We start from the raw sequence: 21,301 nt of genomic DNA on the forward strand, positions 1-21,301 counted from the left end.
TTAGCGGTTAAGGCATTTGCCTACAAAGTCATAGGATCCCAGTTCGATTCTCCAGGACCCACGTTCGCCAGATGCACAAGAGGGTGTAGGCATCTGGAGTTGGTTTGCAGTGGCTGGAGGCCCTGGTGGGTCCAGTTGCGCTCTCTCTCTCTCTTCCTCTTTCTCTGTCAAATAAATAAATATATATATATATTTTAAGTAAAGGAATGCTCCATGTGCCAAGGCTTGCAGGTACCATCTTTGTCTCTGGCATATAAGGAGCATTCAGAAAACAAATTAGGGTAAAGATGATGCCTACATAGCAAAAAAAAAAAAAAGATTTGAGGGAGGTAGTGGTGAGTTCACAGAAGGAAAGGACAGCGAAGCCTGTGTCTGGGACTTTAGGCCACAGGCGGAGATATTAGTTACCAGAAGGTGAACAACTGGAATTGACACCTTCCTCCTTCCCTTTCTCCCTCCCGCTCTCTGTCCTATTTCATCATTTTGTGTTGTCAGACCGGTCAGACAGGTTTATCAGCGTTAAGGGGAAAGAGTTGAGGATGGAGGGACGGTGACCAGAGATCGTCTTACTTATTGGTGTTTAGAAACAGCATCTCGCTCTAATCCCGGTTGACCTGAAATTCACTCCGTAGCCCATTCTGGCCTTGAACTCACGGTGATCCTCTTACCTCAGCCTTCTGAGCTCTGAGATGAAAGGCATGCACCACCATGCCTTACTTTTAGCTGTAAGACTGACCTCTTTGCTGTCACCAATGAAGTTGGGTGAAAAAGCAGTCTGCCTAAATCCAAACCCCAGCTCTGCACAGCCTACTTCATGTGGCCCAATTTCTCTGTGCGGGTTTTCTCAGTGACCAAGTGGAGCTAACTGTACCTTCCTCTGTGCTGCTCCCAATAACGTCAGAATCGAGAAAACTCTCAGGCATGGTGGCGCACGCCTTTAATCCCAGCATATGGGAGGCAGTGGTAGGAGGACTGCTGTGAGTTCAAGGCCAGCCTGAGACTATATAGTGAATTCCAGGTCGGCCTGGCCTAGAGCGAGACCCTACCTTGAACCACCTCCCAAAATAAGAAAAATCTTATATTGTATATATGTAAGTACAATGATTGAGATGGGGAGGTAATATGATGGAGAATGGAATTTCAAAGGGGAAAGTGTCAGAGGGGAGGGAGGGAATTACCATGGGATATATTTTTTTATAATCATGGAAAATGTTAATAAAAATTTAAAAATTTAAAAAAAAAGAAAAGAAAAATCTTGATGCAAATTTTAAAATTTGAAACGGGGGGGGGGGTTCTAAGGCCACCCCAGATTGAATGACTTGCCAGAGGGTTTATGGGATAAAGTACACAGCTGTACTCATGGCTGTGGCTTATTACATGATTATTACAGAGGATGCATTAACATTAGCAAAGGGACAAGAATGAGAGGTGATGCTCAAAGGAAGCTCACTGAAGCTTCTAGACTCCTTTCCTAGAGCATCACACAGGGTGTGCTTAAGGCTTCCAGGAACAAGTTGTGACAACGCTTGTGGAATGTTAATCAGGGAAACTCATTACAACTCAGTGCCTGAAGTTTTAGTTGGGGACAAGTCATGAAGTCATCTTTTATCATGTCCCTAACCAGATCCAGACTCTCAGAATCATTTGTATAAGTCATTTAGGGGAAGTCCCATCCCTCTTGTCAAAGAATGGTGGGACATTTCTGAAATCTAATTTCCACAGGCCAGCCAAGAGCCTACCTTGTCAACAGGCTTTTTTTTTTTTATTTTTATTTTTTTTAATTAATTAATTTATTTATTTGAGAGCGACAGACACAGAGAGAAAGACAGATAGAGGAAGAGAGAGAGAGAATGGGCGCGCCAGGGCTTCCAGCCTCTGCAAACGAACTCCAGACGCGTGCGCCCCCTTGTGCATCTGGCTAACGTGGGACCTGGGGAACCGAGCCTCGAACCGGGGTCCTTAGGCTTCACAGGCAAGCGCTTAACCGCTAAGCCATCTCTCCAGCCCGTCAACAGGCTTTTTGAAGGACCTTGTCCAGGTCTGTTGCGTCATCTCTTTCTTTATTATTAAATAAGTTATTTATTTATTTATTTGTGAGAGAGAGAAAAAGAAGCAGAGGGAGAGAGAGAATGGGTGTTCCAGGACCTTTTGTCCTTTTGCTTGTTGCAAATGAACTCTCCAGATGCATGCACTATTTTGTGCATTTTGCTCTAGCCCAGGCTAACCTGGAATTCACTATGTTGTCTGAGGGTGGCCTTGAACTCATGGTGATTCTCCTACCTCTGCCTCTGGAGTGTGCCTCTGGTGTGGGCCACCACACCTGGCCCAGATTTAAAAACAAACATACGAAAAAACTTTATTTTTTTTATTTAATTTTTATTGACATTTTCCATGATTATAAAAAAAATCCCATGGTACTACCCATTTTTATTTATTTGTTTGAGAGAGAGAGGGAGTATGGACATTCCAGGGCATCCTGCCATCGCAAATGAATATGTTTTTTCTTTCTTTTTTTTTTTTTTTTTGAGGTAGGGTCTCACTCTAGCTCAGGCTGACCTGGAATTTACTATGTAGTCTCAGGGTGGCCTTGAACTCAAGGTGATTCTCCTACCTCTGCCTCCTGAGTGCTGGGATTAAAGGCGTGCGCCACCATGCCTGGCTGCAAATGAATTTTATGCATACATCACTTGGTACATCTGGCTTTATGTGTATACTGGGGAATCGAACCCATGCTATCAGGCTTTGCAAGCAAACATCTTTAACCACTGAACAATCTCTACAATCCCCGAAATGATTCTATTTATTTATTTTGGTTTTTCGAGGTAGGGTCTCTCTCTGGTCCAGGCTGACCTGGAATTCACTATGTAGTCTCAGGGTGGCCTTGAACTCATGGAGATCCTCCTACCTCTGCCTCCCTAATTCTGGGATTAAAGGTGTACAGCACCACGCCCGTACCCGAAATGGTTTTTAGAGAGCTGTTTGGATTTATGCTAAGAGCACTGCAGGTCATATCTCATTGAAATCTCACAACAGAGGCTGGGGATGTAGTCCAGTGGTACAGTGCTTGCCTAGCATGTGTGAGGCCCTGGGTTCAATCCTAAATCGCACGCACGCACGCTCGCACGCACGCACGCACGCGCACGCGCACGCACGCACGCGCACGCGCGGCTGAAAATGCTGAGCCTGCTGGGGCGTTCAGTGGAAGGGAGCAGAGGAGGAAGAACAACAGAGGCTAATGGGAGGTGATTATAAACAAAAAACAGAGTTAAAAGAAAGAGCTGGGTGTGGTGGCGCATGTCTTTAATCCCAGCACTCAGGAGGCTGAGGTAGGAGAGTCACTGTGAGTTTAAGACCAGCCTGAGTTGCAGAGGAAGTTCATGTCAGCCTGGGCTTCAGTGAACTCTGCTTTAAAATTCAAAAACAAAAACAACAGCTCTTTGGAGGGCAGAGGCAGAAGGATAACCATAAATTAGAAGCCAGCCTGGTCTAATGAGCATGTTCCAGGCCAACCAGAACGACAATAATCCGAACTTGCTTCCAAAAAAAAAAAAATACTAAAAATGGGTAACTTAAGGATCTGTAGAGGTGGCTTGGCCTTTAAGTATGCTTCCTATACAAGCATGAGGGCCTGGGACTGCCAGAGTTCAGATTTCCAAATTCCACAAAAACAACAAAAAACCCAGCTGGGTGTGGCCATGCCTGCCTGTAACCCCAGTCTTCAGGGGAGCAGAGATCCAAGAATCTTTGGAGGCCTGCAAGCTCTGGAACTAGTAAAAGGAGCCTCAGGCTTCAAACCAGGCCAAGCAGAAGGGAGGACACCTGGCGTTCCTTTGGGGTCTTCACCAGCGAGTGACCCCCACCTCAGAGGAGAGTGTGGGGACGGGCAAGGGCACTTGCATGTGCATATAGTCCACCCTTAACTGCCAAGCCATCTCTCCAGCCCTTAAAATATTTTTATATATTTGTAGAGGGTGTGGGGAATGAGAATGAATGTGGGCATGCCAGGGCCTCGAGCTGCTTCACATGAACTCCAGCACATGAGCTACTCTGTGCATCTGGCTTTACCAGGGCATTAGGGAATCAAACCTGCGTCCTTAGGCTTTGTAGGCAAGTGCCTTAAGCACTAAATCATCTTTCTTTTTTTATTAAATGTATTTTTAATATATTTTATTTATTTATTTGAGAGAAAGAGAGGGGGGGGAGAGAGGGAGAAAGGGAGAGAGAATGAATGGGTACACCAGAGCCTCCAAACTCCTGATGCATTTTCCCCCTTGTGCATCTGGCTTATGTGGGTCCAGGAGAATCGATTCAGGATCCTTTGGCTTTGCAGGCAAATGCCTTAACCACTAAGCAATCTCTCCAGCCCCTCTTTCTTTTTTGTAAGCAGGAATTATACAGGGCAGGTATACCAAGGGTTAGGAATCTTGAGGACAGGATGGAGCTCTGCCCATCACCATCTCTGTCCTTCATCTATTCATGTTTACAGGGTATTCTTTGTGCTGAGCATAATTTCAGAGACACAAAAAGTGAACAAAACAAATGTGGCCCCTTACAGCTGACAATCAAGTGTGCAAAAATAATAATAATAATAAAACAAAGAAGAATGGAATTTCAAAGGGGACAGTATGGGGGGAAGGAGGGAATTAACATGGGATTTTTTTTATAATCATGGAAAATGCTAATAAAAATTAAAAAAAATAAAAATAAAACAAAGAAAATTCTCAATTATTGGTAAGCACTCTCCAGAATATTAAAGCTAGGGATGTTGAAAGGACAGGAGAGGAGGAAGTGACAGAGATGCATTTGATCAAAGTACATTACACGCATGTATGGAAATGTCATAATGAAACCTTTTACTTTGTGCAATTAATGTGAACTAATAAAAAATTCTAAAAGCTAGGAGTGGGGATGCATACCTATAATCCCACATTAAGGAGGGGGTTTGTTAGTTCCAGATCAGCCTACCTGAGCTACATAATTCTCTGTCTCAAAAAAAAAAAAGACCTGGGGGTGGGGAGGGAGGGAATTACCATGGGATATATTTTATAATCATGGAAAATGTTAATAAAAATTAAAAAAAAGACCTAAATTAAAAAACAAACACAAGCTGTTCTTCAGAACTCGCTCTCTCTCTTTTTTCCCCAAAAAAACTTTATTTAGTTCTTTGCAAGCAGAGAGAGAAGGGAGACAGAGAGAAGGGGCATGCCAGGGCCTCCAGCGGTTGCAAACAAATTCTAGATACATACTCCTCCTTGTACATCTGGCTTTATGTGGGTACTGGGGAATTGAACTCAGTCATTAGGCTTTGCAGGCAAGCTCCTTAACCACTGACCTATCTCCCCAGCCCTGTTCTTCAGATTTCTACTGGGTGTGGGAAAGGGCTCTCTGAACAGCACCAGTGAAGCTACTCCCTGAGTAGTTAATACAATGTGACATATCCGCAAAGATTATCTCCACTGCCCTGACATGAAAGCCCACACCCTGTGGCTGCACCATTACCTTCTAATCAGGTTTGACATATTTAACAGAGAAGCTTGTTTTCAAACCACACCCCAAACCACTGTGCACAGTGTCTTACTCGGCTCTTTTTTTTTTTTTTTTTTCATGGCCTAGGTGGTTTGGGTAGCTTTGGGCCTAGCCTCCCAACTCCCTAGCAGATGTTCAGTTGGCTTCATGGCCCATGAACAGTGGTGACCCACTTGGTGAGAGGCACAATGTGTTCCCATCTGCCCTTGCTGCATCCCTGTTGAAAAGAATCCAACCTCATTTGGACTTGGTGAAGAATGTGGGCTGGAAGCTTTGGACCCCTTATCTACAGGTGGAACAATCAAGAGATACGAAACATACATGGTTAAACACTTTCTGGATATATATATATTGTTTCTCAAGGTAGGGTTTCACTCTAGTCCAGGCTGACCTGGAATTCACTATGTAGTCTCAGGGTGGCCTCGAACTCACAGTGATCCTCCTACCTCTGCCTCCTGAGTGCTGGGATTAAAAGCATGCGCCACTATGCCCTGCTACTTTTATCTATTTATGAGAGAGAGAGAGAGAGAGAGAGAGAGAGAGGGAGAGAGAGGAAGATGAGAAGAGAGAGAGATGAGAAGAGAGAAAGGGGGAGGGAATGGGCACGCCAGGGTCTCTAGCCACTGCAAATGAACTCTGGATGCATGTGCCACCTCATGCACCTGGCTTATGTGGAACCTGGGGAACTGACCCTGAGTCCTTTGGCTTTGCTAAACCATCTCTTCAGCCCTGGATATTTTACTTTTAAAAAATATTTTATGTATTTGAGAGGAGAGAGAGTCAGGGACAGAGAAAGAGAGCATGGGCGCTCCAGGGTCTCTTGCCACTGCAAATGAACTCCAGACACATGCACCATCCTTGTGCATCTGGCTTGACGTGGGTACTGGGGAATTGAACCTGAGTCCTCTGGCTTTGCCAGAAAGTGCCTTAACCGCTTAGCCCCACTTTCTGGATATTGACCACATGTTAGCAACTGTCTGCATAATAATGTTTGCGGATAAGCTGTTCTAGTTATCACCTTTAAGGGACTTTTAGTGTCACAGGGATCTATATGCAGATGGGCAGTCATAATTTAGTGTCTCTCCCCAACCCCAAGGTTTTCTATATCCCACATTACTCATAGAGACCTGAGTTCACGTGATCCTCACCTCTCAGCCTGCCATGCAGATGGAACTACAGGTGTGTACTGCTGCGCCTGGTTTCGGAGGCTTTACTTATTTATTTATTTTTGGTTTTTCAAGGTTGGGTGTTGCTCTAGACACCCTCCTACCTCTGCCTCCCAAGTGCTAGGATAAAAGGCATGTGCCACCACACCCAGCAGAAAGCTTGTTTTAATCAATTGTCATTTACTCAACAAACATTTATCGAGTGGCAGGCAGTTTATAGGTGTACACACAGGGTTGTGAAGACAGACACAGCCTTTATCAAGGCGATTACATTCTAGAGGGACAGATAATAAATGCATAAAATGTTGAGGATCAGAGCCAGGCATGGTGGCACATGCCTTTAATCTCAGCACTCAGGAGGCAAATGAGTTTGAGGTCCCCCCGAGGCTACATAGGGAATTCCAGGTCAGCCTGAGCTAGACTGAGACCCTACCTCAAAAAACAAAACAGAACAAAACAAGTTGAGGATCAGATGATTGATGCTATGGAGGAAAGAGAAAAAAGGATGGTGTTAGGAAGTAGTGTGTGGAAGAAAGGGACATTGTTATGACTAGAGATAAGGGACGGGATGTAAAGGTGACTGACTGTGGCAGAGACGTGACCAGGCACAGGGGAGTGACTGTGCAAGGCCTTGCAAGATACAAAGACAGCTGGAGAGTCACTAGAGGGTCTCCATCGCAGGACTGACACCACCTCACATTTATTTCAGAAGGATTTCCTGCTTGCTGTGTGACGAGAACTCGGAAGGGCCGAGGTGGAAGCTGAAAGCTGGTTTTGGTTGTTTCCTAGTCCAGATGAGAAATGACAGTGACATGGACCAAGTGATAGCTGGGGAAGCTGTAGATAAGGGATTTGTTGGATAAAGTAATTGGAAGTGGGGATAAACAGGAAAAGGGGAGCCAAGAATGTCTCCATTTTTTTTTTTATTGACAACTTCCATGATTGTAAACAATATCCCATGGTAATTCCCTCCTTCCCCTAACTTTCCTCTTTGAAACTCCACTCTCCATCATTCCTTTTTTTTTTTTTTTAACCTGAACTGGAAGAATGAGGTTGCTGTAAGCAGGCCAAGGAGGCCAGGGGTCTGGTTTGGAGCAGGCCGGGAGTATGTACTATGTTAAACATTTAACTAATGTAAAACATAGGTGTGGGTGTGGAAGGTCCAACTTTCGGGAGTGGTCAGAGACTGGCAATGCAGTTTTGGCTCAGAGATGACGTCTAAAGCCATGAGCTAGAACCAAGGGATGAGTGTAGTCAGAGGAACCAGATTCAGAGGCAGTAAGCTTCGGAGTTCAAGGGACTCCAAGAGAAGCCATGGCAGGCTTCAAGTTGGGGGAGGGCTCATTTAGAACACTGACACTGTTAGATGGGCCAGGAGACATGAAGGGTCTGTCTATAGTCTTCCCAGAGCTTCTGGAGGATGCTTCAAGTATGTCTTCTCTCTAAGACTGCGCTGTCCATAACGGTGGGAAGCTAGATGGTCCTGTTCGCTGCTTTGACCCTTCCCCCCAGCAGGGATCTGTACTGACCATGGGACACACTTGGTAAACGGCTGCTGAATGGTGCATGACTGTGAATCGGGCTTGTCTGTGAGTCATTATGTCCCTCCGTATGGATACCGCAGTCTGGTAAATAAAATGATTAATGTGGAGCAGGGCATGATGGCTCTTACCTATAGTCCAACACTTGGGAGGCGGAGTCAGGAAGAATGCCAAAAGTGTGAGGCCCTGTCTCAGAAAATCATGAGCTGGGGAGATGGCTCAGTGGTTAAAGGCACTTTTCTTGTAAAGTCTGCCACCTGGGTTCTATTCTCCAGTACCCATGTTCAAAGTGGTACATGTATCTGGAGTTTGCTTGCAGAGGCAAGAGTTCCTGGTGCACCCCTACTCTTCTCTGCTTGCAAATAAATAAATATTAGATGCTTAAAAAACAAACAAAGAAACAAAGTTCCAGGCTGGAGAGATGGCTTAGCGGTTAAGGCGCTTGCCTGAAAAGCCAAAGGACATCAGTTCGATACCACAGAACCCACATTAGCCAGATGCACAGGTGGCACACACATCTGGAGTTCATTTGCAGTGGCTGGAAGCCCTGGCACGCCCATATTCTCTCTCTCTCTCTCACTCATTCTGCCTCTTTTCCTCTCTCAAATAAATAAAAATAAAATATTTCAAAAAATTCCAGGGCTGGAGAGATGGCTTAGTGGTTGAGGTGCTTGCCTGCAAAGCCAAAGGACCTCGGTTCGATTCCCTGGGACCCACACAGGCCAGATGTACAAGATGGCGGGAAGCTATGGTGCCCCCATTCTCTCTCTCTCTCTCTCTCTCTGCCTCTTTCCCTCTCTCAAATAAATAAATAAAAATAAAATATTTAAGCCGGGTGTGGTGGCACCTGCCTTTAATCCCAGCACTCAGGAAGCCACCCTGAAACTACATAGTGAATTCCAGGTCAACCTGGGCTAGAGTGAAACCCTACCTCAAAAAACCAAAAATAAATTAAAAAAAAAATTTTAAAAACCTCCAAATTAGGGCTGGAGGGATAGCTTATCGATGAAGGTGCTTGCCTATGAAGCCTAAGGACCCAGGTTTGATTTCCTAGTACCCACATAAGCCATAAGCACAAAATGGCACATGTGTCTGGAGTTCATCTGCAGTGGCTGGAGGCCCTGGCATACCCATTCTCTCTCTCTCTCTGTCTCCCGCCCTGTTTTCCCCCCTCTTTCAAATAAATAAATAAAATATTAAAACCACAACCAATATTAAAACATACACACACAAAACAACTCCAAGATGGATGTGGTGGTGCATGCCTTTAAGCCCAGCACTTGGGAGGCAGAGGTAGGAGGATCAATGCCAGTTTGAGGCCACCCCGAGACTACAGAGTGAATTCTAGGTCAGCCTGGGCTAGAGTGAAACCCTACCTTGAAAAACCTAAACAAACCAACCAAACAAAAAAACCCTTAAATCAAACCAAAATCTAACACCACCTCAAATAAAACAATAAATGTGAAAGCACTTGTGAATTGTAGAACATAGTTGAGTAGTTTCACATTGCAAATCTAGACGATTCAATAACCCTGCTGTGACCCTAGCAATATATTTTTTTGGGTAAATCCTGTTTATTCCAGTTAACAACATAAAAGCTCTGAGCTAAGCATGGTGGTGCACCCTTGTAATTTCAGCACTCTATAGGCTAAGGAAAGAAAATCCTAAATTTAAAAAAATATTGATTTAGCTGGGCATGGTGGTGCATGCTTTTAATCCCAGCATTCAGGAGGCAAGAATTAGGAGGATCACTGTGAGTTCAAGGCCAGCCTAGAATGAGACCCTCCTTGAAAAAAAAAAAAAATTTATATGCATGTGCCACTGGATTTATGTGGATTCTAGGGAGTTGAACCCCAGCTGTCAGGCTTTGTAAACAAGTGCCTTTAACTGTTGAGGCATCTCCCCAGCCCTTATAATTTATTTATTTAATGTATGCGTGTGTGCAAATGTGTCTCTTTTTTTTATTTTTTTAAATTATTTATTTATTTATTTGAGAGCGACAGACACAGAGAGAAAGACAGATAGAGGGAGAGAGAGAGAATGGGCGCGCCAGGGCTTCCAGCCTCTGCAAACAAACTCCAGATGCATGCGCCCCCTTGTGCATCTGGCTAATGTGGGATCTGGGGAACAGAGCCTCGAATCGGGGTCCTTAGGCTTCACAGGCAAGCGCTTAACCGCTAAGCCATCTCTCCAGCCCCAAATGTGTCTCTTGCCACTGCACATACCAGACACATGAGCCACTTTTTTTTTTTTTTTGCGGGACATGTTTTATTTTTTATTTTTCATATGTGTGTGTGTATGTCTGCATGTGTGTAAGCACGTGTGGGGTGTATACACGTGCATGTGGAAGCCAGAGGTTGACACTGGGTATCTTCCTCAATAAACCACTTTTTTTTCACTTTTTTCCTTTTTATTGACAGCTTCCATCCTTACAGACAGTAAACCATAATTCCCTCCACTTCCCCACTTTCCCCTTCACAAATCTACACTCCATCATATCCCCTCCCCTTCTCCATTAGTTTCTCTTTTATTTTGATGTCATTATCTTTTCCTCCTATTATGAGGATCTTGTGTAGGCAGTGTTAGGCACTGAGAGGTCATGGAGATCAAGGCCAATTTCTGTCTGGTCAATTGCACTGTAAGCAGTCCTACCCTACCTTTGGCCCTTTCTTTCCCCCACCTCTTCCGCAATGGACCCTGAGCCTTGGAAAGTCTGGTAGAGATGTTTCACTCCTCCATCACGTCTTCTCAGCACTATGGTGTCTTTTGGGTCATTCCAGTGGTCACCAACATCTAAAAAAAGAAGATTCTCTAACCAAAAGCGATAGTAGCTGGGCATAGTGGTGCATGCCTTTAATCCCAGCACTTGGGAGGCAGAGGTAGGAGGATTACTGTGAGTTAAAAGGCCATCCTGAGACTACATAGTAAACAGCCTGGGCTACAGTGAAACCCTACTTAAAAAAAAAAAAGGGAGAGTAACATTAATATATAGGCATAAACATTAAGTAAATTGCTTACAGGGAAGTTTGGTGAGCATAATATATGCATTTAGCCAGACAAGAGCAAGCATTATACACACTCATAATGCTCATGATGTCCCCCACCAGAGGCTTTTTATTAGATTTTTAGTACCACACATATGTTCCCTCCCATGGAGTGGGTGTTTAGTCCAATTACAGAGCAGTTGGTTTCCCCCATAACAAACATACCACTATTGCATCTGGTGGCTCATTTGGCATAGCTGGCCAAACTTGAGGCTTACAGTGTCCACTGTTTTCACCGCTGATGACTTCTGTCTCCCATAAGGCTGCATACAATGCAGTCCCCCCCCCACCCCCGCCAGCTTTCTGCTATCTGGTCTACCAGGAGAAGGTTTTCAACTCAGTTCCAGCTTGATTTCTCCATGACCTTGCTGCTCAGGCATGTGGAGTCTTCAACAATAGGGTCTTATCATTTATTCTTGGATGATCCACTTTTTGTAGCTGGCTTAACATGGGTCCTGGGGAACTGAACCCAGGCTGTCAAGCTTGGCTAGTAAGGGCCTGTAACCATTAAGCCATTTCTCTAGCCCAAGAAAATCCCAAGTTTGTGACTAGCCTGGTACTTAAGACCCTGTCTCAAAAACAAAACAAAAACCATCCAAAACACTTCCTACATTGTATTAGAGGAATTATTTATCTTAGGTAGTACAAAGGTAATTTGACAAGGAAAAAACATCTTCATCCACTCTTATCATGCTTAGAGTGGTTTCCAATATATATTCAATCAAAGTTGTCTGTATTCTAGTAAATAAGCATTAACCAACAGCAAGTAATTATGTTTTTCTCTTGGTCCTACAAATCTTCACTAGGTCTATTTTTACCAGGAAATTACTTTTGAAGCAGTCATTGAATATCTTTTACTTATTTATTCGTTTAGAGAGAGAGAGAGAGAGAAGAGAGAGAGAGAATAGCTGCGCCAGGACCTCTAGCCACTGCAAACAAACTCCAGACCTTGTGCATTTAGCTTTATGTGGGTGCAGAGAAATCAAACTCGGGTCCTTAGGCTTTGAAGGTAAGTGCCTTAGCCGCTCCAGATCTGATTTTATATATATATATATAATTTTTTTTTTTTTTTTTTTTGCTTTTTCAAGGTAGCATCTTTCTGTAGCCCACGCTGAGCTAAAATTCACTATGTAGTCTTAGGAAGGTCTTGAACTTAGAGAGATCCTTCTACCTCTGCCTCTCACGTGCTGGAATTAAAGCTGTGTACCACACCCAGCTTTAAAAAAAATTCTTAATATTTTTATTTATTTGCAAGCAAGAGAGAGAGAGACAGAGAAAATGGGCATGCCAGGGCCTCCCTCCAGCTGCTGCAGATGAACTCCAGATGTATGTGCTACTTTGTGTATCTGGCTTGATGTAGGTACTGGGGAATTGAACCCATGTTATTAGGTTTTTCAGGCAAGTGTCTTAACCACTAAGCCATCTCTCTAGTCCCTGAATATCTTTTTATCTCCAGTATTCAACACTATAGCTGCTGGCTAGTACTAAATACATGCTGGCTAAATGTAATAGGTACATTTATCATGGAAACTGACATTATACTTTAAAAAAAGTTTTTATTTCTATTTATTTGACACAGAAAGAGGGAGGGGGAGAGAGAGAGAGAGAGAGAGAGAGAGAGAGAGAGAGAGAATGGGCACACCAGGGCCTTTAGCCACTGCAAACGAACTCCAGATACAATGTGCCACCATGTGCATCTGGCTTACGTGGGACCTGGAGAATCGAACCAGGGTCCTTAGGTTTTGTAGTCATGTGCCTTAACCACTAAGTCATCTCTCCAGCCCCTGACATTATACTTTTTATTTATAAAGACTATGAGACTCTTAGATTTTTAAAAAATCTTTTAAAAAATTTATTCAGGCCAGGCATGGTGGCGCACACCTTTAATCCCAGCACTCGGGAGGCAGAAGTAGGAGGATCGCTGTGATTTGAGGCCACCCTGAGACTCCATAGTGATTTCCAGGTCAGCCTGGGCTAGGGTGTGAGATGCTACCTTGAAAAACCAAAAAAAAAAAAAAAAAAAAAAAAAAAAAAGCTTTTATTTATTTGCAAGGAGAGAGAATGAATATGAATGAGAGCAAATGAGTGTGCCAGAATTCCTGCCAAACGAACTCCAGATACATGTCACTTTGTGCATCTTGCTTTACATGGGTACTAGGGAATCAAACCTGGGCCATCAGGCTTTGCTATCAAGTGCCTTTAATGTCTGAGCCATCTCTCCAGCCCCATTTTATGTTTTATTTTTCTTCCAAATTATTTATTTATTTGAGAGCAACAGAAAGAGGCAGAGAGAGAGAGAGAGAGAGAGGGAGGGAGGGAGGGGGAGGGAAGAAGGGAGGGGGAGGGAAGGAGAGAGAGAGATAATGGGCATGCCAGGGCCTCCAGCCACTGCAAACCAACTCCAGACGTGTGCGCCCCCTTGTGCATCTGGCTAACGTGGGTCGTGGGGAATCGAGCCTCGAACTGGGGTTCTTAGACTTCACAGGCAAGTGCTTAACCGCTAAGCCATCTCTCTAGCCTTCTTTCAAATTTTTATTAACAACTTCCATGATTATAAAAAAATAATCCAATGGTAATACCCTCCCTCCCCCCACTTTCCCCTTTGTAACTCCTTTCTCCATCATACCCCCTCCCCATCTCAACCAGTCTCTCTTTTAATTTTGATGTCATGATCTTTTCCTCCTCTTACGATGATCTTGTGCAGGTAGCATCAGGCACTGTGAGGCCATAGATATCCTGGCCATTTATTGTCTGGAGGGAGCATGTTGTAAGGAGTCCTACCCTTCCTTTGGCTCTTATATTCTTTCTGCCATCTCTTCCACATTACACCCTGAGCCTGGAAGGTATGATAGAGCTATTGCAGTACTGAGCACTGCGGTCATTTCTTTCCATCACCATGATACCTTCTGAGTCATTCTAAGGTCACTGCCATCTGAAAAGAGAAGATTCTCTACCAAAAGTGAGAGTAGCATTCATATAAGGGTATGAACATTAACAGAAGTGCTTATTGGGTAGTTTGATAAGCATAGTATATACATTTGGCCATACAACAGCAGACGTTACACCCCTAGGGCTCATGACTACCCCTGTTTTAAGTTTTCAGTATCAGGGATGTATTCACTCCCACGGAGCGGGTCATTTTACATGTTTTTGAAATGATAATGGAAAGTTAAAAATGTCAGATTTAGTTTTGATATTGAGGCCATAGTTCTTTTATTTTATTCTGTTTGTATCCTTCTATGGCCTACTAATTTTTTTATGAAGTTAAAAACCTTGCATGAAAGAACTATTTGCTCTTATGTTTGGCTCTTAAATTTTGACTTAATTATAATATACAAAACCAAGTCCCTTGATCCTGCCCATAAAACAGTTTCTAAGGCTTCTTAGGACTTGCTGTGGTTTTCCCATCAAACCTGTCTGGCATTTTAGGGGGAAAAAGGAGCAAACTCATTTATCTAGAATGATCTAAGCATTTTTGAAGGAAGAATTGTATTGCAATTAACTTTAAAGTGGCCTTTTAAATATTGTGATTTTAGCTGGGTGTGGTGGCACATGCCTTTAATCCCAGCACTTGAGAGGCAGAGGGAGGAGGATCACCGTGGGTTCGAGGCCACTCTGAGACTGCACAGTGAGTTCCAGATCAGCCTGGGCTAGAGTGAGACCCTACTTCGAAAAACAAAACAACAACAAAAAAAAAATTGTGATTTTTTTGGGGGGCTGGAAACATATCTCAGTGGTAAACCTGACAGCTTGAGTTCAAAGTTTGTTTGCAGTGGCAAGAGGCCCTGTTGCACCCATTTCTCTCTCAAATAAATAAATAAATTTAAATAATGATCTTTTTTTTTTGGTCCATGTTTGCATCCATATTTTGTCTGTGTACAAGTTAATATATGCGTTAAGTGGAGGCTAGAGGCCAACGTTGGGTATTGTTCCTCAGGCACCATCCACTTTTTTAAAAGTCAGAACAGGGCTGGAGAGATGGCTTAGTGGTTAAGGCATTTGCCTGCAAAGTCAAAGGACCTAGGTTCAATCCCCCAGAACCCATGTAAGCCAGATGCATAAGGTGGTGCATGTGTCTAGAGTTCATTTGCAGTGGCTGGAGGCCCTTCTCTTTCCCTCTTTCTCTTTCTCTCTCTCTATCCCCTTGTGTCTTTTTCTCAAATAAATAAAAATATTTTTTTAATTAAAAAAAATTTTTATTAGCATTTTCCATGATTATAAAAAAAATCCCATGGTAATCCCCCCCCCCCACTTTCCCCTTTGAAATTCCATTAAAATAAAATATTTAAAACAAATCCTTAAAAAAAAAAAGTCAGAACACTGGCCCTGGAACTCACCAGATTGACCAGACTGGCTGGTTAGTAGCCCCAGGGATCATTTTGTCTCCTTCTCTCCATTGCTGGGATTATAAACATGAGCCACCATGCCAAGCTGGCTTCTTTCTCTTTCTCTTTTGCTTTTTGTTTTTTCAAGGTACGGTCTCTTATTCCAGCTCAGGCTGACCTGCAGTTCACTACATTATATAGTTCCAGGTAGGCATCAAACTCACAGCAATCCTTCTATATTTGTCTGTTGAATGCTGGGATTAAAGGCATGTGCCATCACCTCCTGCTTGTTTGTTTAACCTGGATTCTGGAGATGGAGCTCAGGTCCACATGCTTACATGGCAAGCACTTTGCCCCCCAAATTGTGTAATGAGCCACCAGCCTGAGATCACATAGTGAATTCCAGGTCAGCCTGGGTTAGAGTGAGACCCTACCTTGAAAAACAAATAAATAAATAAGTATTTTATTAATTTGAGAGAGAGGGAGGGAGAGAGAAATGGGTGGGCCAGGGCCTCTAGCCACTGTAAACAAAATTCCAGATGCATGTGCCACCTTGTGCATCTGGCTTACATGGGTACTGGGGAAACTAACTTGGGTCCTTCGGTTTTGCTCCAGCCTTAAATTTCCTTTTTTTTTTTTGCAATAGTATTTATTTGTTATAGTGAAAACTCATTTTATTGTTCCTTTCTAAATTTCCTTCTGAACTCTCTTATTTTGCAGTGCTAGGATTGAACCCAGGGTCTTTTACCGCTACTCTGCTCTGTACTCACGTTCATTTCCTAAGTGCTGGAGAACTCAATTCCGTTTCAATGTTATCAGGTTCTAGGTCTAGCAAATAATCTATGAATATTAAAATTGTTGTGGAAATATGCTGGGGAGACAGTTTAGCCATTTAGGTGCTTGCCTGTGAAGCCTAAGGACCCAGGTTCGGTTCCTCAGCGTAAACCAGATGAACAAGGTGGCATATGTGTTGTTTGTTTGCAGTGGTTAGAGGCCCTGGTGTGTTCCCGTCTGTCCCCCAAATACATACAAAAAGGGCTGGAGGGATTGCTTAGCGGTTAAGGCATTTGTCTGCAAAGCCAAAGGACCCAGTTTCGATTCCCCAGCACCCACGTTAGCCAGATGCACAAGGTGGCACATGTGTCTGGAGTTCCTCTGCAGTGGCCAGAGGCCCTGGTGTGCCCATTCTCTCTCTCTCTCCCTCTTTCTGTCAAATAAATAAATATAATATTCAGACCAGGCGTGGTGGTGCACGCAGGAGGGGATCATGATCATGACACATTATCTATATTCATGGAAGTTGCCAACAAAAAGTTTAGCCCCCTCCAACACACGTCTCGTATTTGTGCCGGGTGCTCTCGGCGAAAGCGACGCCACTCATCCTTTCCAACATTATGCAAGTCTATTCTGCTTCGGGGCCTTTCCTCTGTACCAGGTTGCTGTGTCCCCGCTGGCCTTTGGCAATCCTTGGGATACCAATCCTTCTTATATCCGCTAGTCTGTTACTCATCGCGTCTTCCCTGCCCACCCGAGTGCGATCGGCGACTGATCCCCGGACCACGGCCATAATAGCGAGCAGCACGGGGCCGCGACACCGTTAAGTCAGCGGCACCCGCCCACAGCACGCCATGACTGCGCACAAACCGCGAGCAAAACGAATCCGCGCGGCAAGCGCCCTTTCTCGGCGCAGACCTCGCGGCGAACTCAGCTTCCCCACGCCGACGCCCGCGCTCCGGGAGCGACAGCGTCGACGAGCGCAGCCCCTACAGCGAGGAGGGTGCGGGAGAAAGAAAAGATAGGCGTCGCGCACGCTCCCGCCTGACGCGCGCGCGCACGCACGCACGCACCACGCCGCCGCCGCCACGTCAGCCAGTGCACGAGATGCCTATGCGCCTGCGCGCGGGGAGAGGCGGGGCGCGCCCGATGGCCCGCCCTCCCCTCCTGACATCCGGGGCTCGCCGCGCGGAGGTCACGTGGCTCCTTCCTTTTCCGACTCCGGCCGGCTGGGCGCGGGCGAGTGCTGGCGAGGCGCGTGGAAGCTCGCGCTAGTTTTTTTTTTTTTTTTTTTTCCTTTTTCCCGCCCGCCCTCCTCCCCTCGTTCGTCTCCTCTCCCCGGCCAGGGTCACTAGGGAGTCCGCTGACGCCGTGTGAGCTGAGCTTGCCGTCAAGATGCCGGCCTATTTCCAGAGGCCGGAAAATGCCCTCAAGCGCGCCAACGGTGAGTGAGGGGAGTGCGGGTGCGCCGGGCTGGCCTGAGGCCTCCGCAGGGCGAAGGAAGGCAGGCCCGGGCCCGCCGCCTCCGCGGGCCTCTCCCTTTCCCTTTCCGGGCGCCGATCGGGAACCGTCGCCGGCGTCTTCCTTCTCTCGTCGCCCCCACCTTCCCAAGCCCTCGTGTGTCGCCGAGACCCGGAGACCGGCCGGCCTCAAGTTCTGCCCCCCCCACCCCCCGTCTCTGCCCGCTGCCTTCGGTCGGCCGTAGGCCCCCCGAGCTCCCCGCCGCCATCTGGGAGTGCCAGGGAGGAGGAAACATGGCTCCCTCCCGGGGACAATGCACGCGAGAACCTCGGCTCCACCTCCCGCCGGGGCCGGGAGCCCGGCACCCACCTCTGGCCCTCCCCCTCCCCGCGGTCCTGCCCGGCAGATACCTCTTCGCCGGGCCAGGGTCCACTGACCCTGCTCCGGCCGTCCATGTGCACCTCCGGGGCTCCTGAGCCAAGTAGCTCGTGCCATTCCCCCTTCCCTTGGATAGTAGGGGTAGCGGGAAGTTGGGACACACTTGATAGAGACACTGGGATCTCCCCTAAACAGGCCTAGGGAAAGAATGTTTTCCCACCAAGGTCACTCCGGGAGTTGGTTGTTAACTCGGGAAGACTTAGAAGCAAGGCCTCTTGACGTCTAGATCAGTCGTTTTTTCGCCGCCGCTCCACTGTTTGCTATTTCTGTTTCCATGTGTGTACCGAGGGCTTGCAAGAAGATTCTGCTGGGCCCGGATCTCTAAAAGAGGCATTTGTAACCCATTGACATGCTGTGTAAATGTCTTGTACACGTCTCTGGTCTTTAGAAATGTTGTCCCCCCCCCTTTTTTGACCTAGTAATTTCCAAGTGTTTTGTAAGCATCTGCAGCTCCTATTCTTCTTTGCTTTTTTTTGGGGGGGGCGGGGAGAGGACTCTTAAATATCAAAATAGATAGGCCGTGTTACAGGTTTGAAGTGCTTTATTGACTTACCATATTTGAAGCCTCATTTTGTGAAAAGGCCACTTGGAGTTAATACTTAAAAAACAATACTAATAGTTTGCCAGTTTGTTGGTGAGTACTTTTTTAATAACAATTTTTGTGAGGGCTAGTGAATACTATTCCATGGAATACATTAATTGTATCAAAGCTACAACAGAAAGGTTGTTACTGTTGAGTCTAACCGGCAAATTTAAGGACTTTTTTTTTTATTTAAAGGAAAGAAAATGGGTAGTAATGGAAATTTATTATTGCCAACTAAACTGTAGCAAAGTTTGGGCTTTTGGTGTTTTGAAACTTAGAATTACAAAATGAGTTGCCTAAGTTGGTGCCAGCAGGCATTTTCCCCATGCCAGTGGGCTGAAGCATTTTATCTTTGGCCCGGGTATCAAAGCCTTGGTGTGTTCTGCTCAGTTTCTGTCACTCATGTTTGGGATCATCTGCTGGACTTAAGTATTTCAGCAGCTTTTTAATTTTTATTTTTTTAAGCAGGGTCTTTTGTAGCCCAGACAGACCAGCTTGAGGCTGGCCTGAAACTGGTGATCCTCCTTGGGATGCTGGGATAGGCTTGAGCCACCCACTTCTGGCTGTTGAGTAATTTTGTTAAAGTAGAAAGGATACGTAATGTTCTTACATTTTTTTCCCCCACAGTGTCTACGTTGAAAAACATTCATGAAGAGCAAGTTAAGGAAAATATCAGTGAAATAGGCATGGGGCAGAAAGGGACTACTGTGTAATATGTGTGGGAGGCTTGGATCTTGTTTGTATAGGTTTTATTAAGGCTTGTATTGATCCTTCTGTGGTTAACCTTGCCTTTCAAATGATAATTTATATGTCTTTGACAGTTTGAATGAGGATTTTTATTGTGGATCACAGCACTGCTCACAAAACATTAAGTAGGGCAATAAAAGGGCATTTCACTCACTAGGAATCTCATTTTCCCTAAATGTTTTATTTCTAACATTTGTAGCTCCAGACATATTTAGACTTCATCCACTGTGTATCTTAATAAGGTGTAGATAAAGTTAATTAGAACAGTCAAATTATTCCAAATCTGTGTATCAGCAATAATTTTGGGTAAACTTACGGTAATCATTCAGCACGATGAAACCCTGGCTTCGTCACAGGCAAGAAATTCATATCACTGAGCAAAGACCCCTTTTCCAGTGTTAAAGCAGATGCTCACCTTTTAGCTCATACTGTGTAACCACTGCCTTAAGTAGCAGTTGTGGAGTTGGGGAAGGTGCCTCAGAGGCCAAAAGGCACTTACGTGCAAAGTCTGCTGACCCGGGTTCAATTCTTAGCTGCCCAGGTAAAGTTGGACAGGCATATGTTTGCTCCCACAAGAGAACCTGGTGCGTGTGTGCATATGTGCACACACAGAGCAAATAAAGAAAAGTTTGAAAAAAAATAGTTATGAAATCCACAGATGGATAACATCACTTACCTATTTGGTCTGTTGAGCACATTATTAAAAATGAAGGACTGATATAAACCATTCTTTTATTGTATATACTTAGTCATGTCCTAAAGGACATCCACTCTCCCAATAATACAATTCCACATTTTAATTGTAATTTTGTGAGTATTAATTTGGAGGTCACCATTTCTGTAAGCTTTGAAATAGGGCCTTTAGTTCTTTCCAGCCTCAAAAGCTGCGCCCCTCCCAACAAATTAGGTAATTCAGAGGAACTAAATTATCCATGCATGTAAGTTAGAATGAGGCCAAGAAGACTTACCATCATCATTTCTTAGAATCTGTTTCCATTACAGTTTCTTTAAAAGCCTCCCTCTCTATCATATTATCTTGGTGGGATGAAGCCCCATACCATATATGGAGTTATTTTTTTTAATGTGTTTTCCTTTGGCTTATTTGAAACTTACATAATTAGAAGGGAGATTGGACTCAGAAAGTTTTTTTTTTAATTAACAACTTCCATGATTATAAAAAATACCCCATGGGCCGGGCGTGGTGGCGCACGCCTTTAATCCCAGCACTCGGGAGGCAGAGGTAGGAGGATCGCCGAGAGTTCAAGGCCACCCTGAGACTACACAGTGAATTCCAGGTCAGCCTGAGCCAGAGTGAGACCCTACCTCGGAAAAAAAAAAAAAAAAAACCATGGTAATACCCTCATTCCCCCCACTTTCCCCCTTTGAAACTCCATTCTCCATCATACCCCCGCTCCATCTCAATCAGTCTCTCTTTTACTTTTTTTTTTTTTTTTTTTTTTTTTGGTTTTTCGAGGTAGGGTCTCACTCTGGTCCAGGCTGACCTGGAATTAACTCTGTTATCTCAGGGTGGCCTTGAACTCATGGCAATCCTCCTACCTCTGCCTCCCGAGTGCTGGGATTAAAGGCGTGCGCCACCACGCCCGGCTTCTCTTTTACTTTTGAGGTCATGATCTTTTCCACCTCTTATGCAGGTAATGTCAGGCACTGTGAGGCCATGGATATCCAGGCCATTGTG

The 21,301-nt window shown here is 44.9% G+C and overlaps 1 protein-coding gene across 1 annotated transcript in view; it reads left to right on the plus strand.

Annotated features, from left to right (window-relative positions):
• The first annotated feature begins 17,650 nt into the window (after nt 1-17,650).
• Nucleotides 17,651-21,301, plus strand: part of Eif3a (eukaryotic translation initiation factor 3 subunit A) — a 42,927-nt gene continuing 39,276 nt past the window's right edge. Inside the window, exon 1 of the mRNA XM_004659296.2 lies at nt 17,651-17,820. Within this exon, the coding sequence (XP_004659353.2) occupies nt 17,772-17,820 (49 nt within the window). The 5' untranslated portion in view covers nt 17,651-17,771. The remainder of the gene's footprint in view (nt 17,821-21,301) is intronic.

This window comes from Jaculus jaculus, chromosome 1, assembly GCF_020740685.1.
Source record: "Jaculus jaculus isolate mJacJac1 chromosome 1, mJacJac1.mat.Y.cur, whole genome shotgun sequence".
In the NCBI taxonomy this organism is placed as follows: domain Eukaryota; kingdom Metazoa; phylum Chordata; class Mammalia; order Rodentia; family Dipodidae; genus Jaculus; species Jaculus jaculus.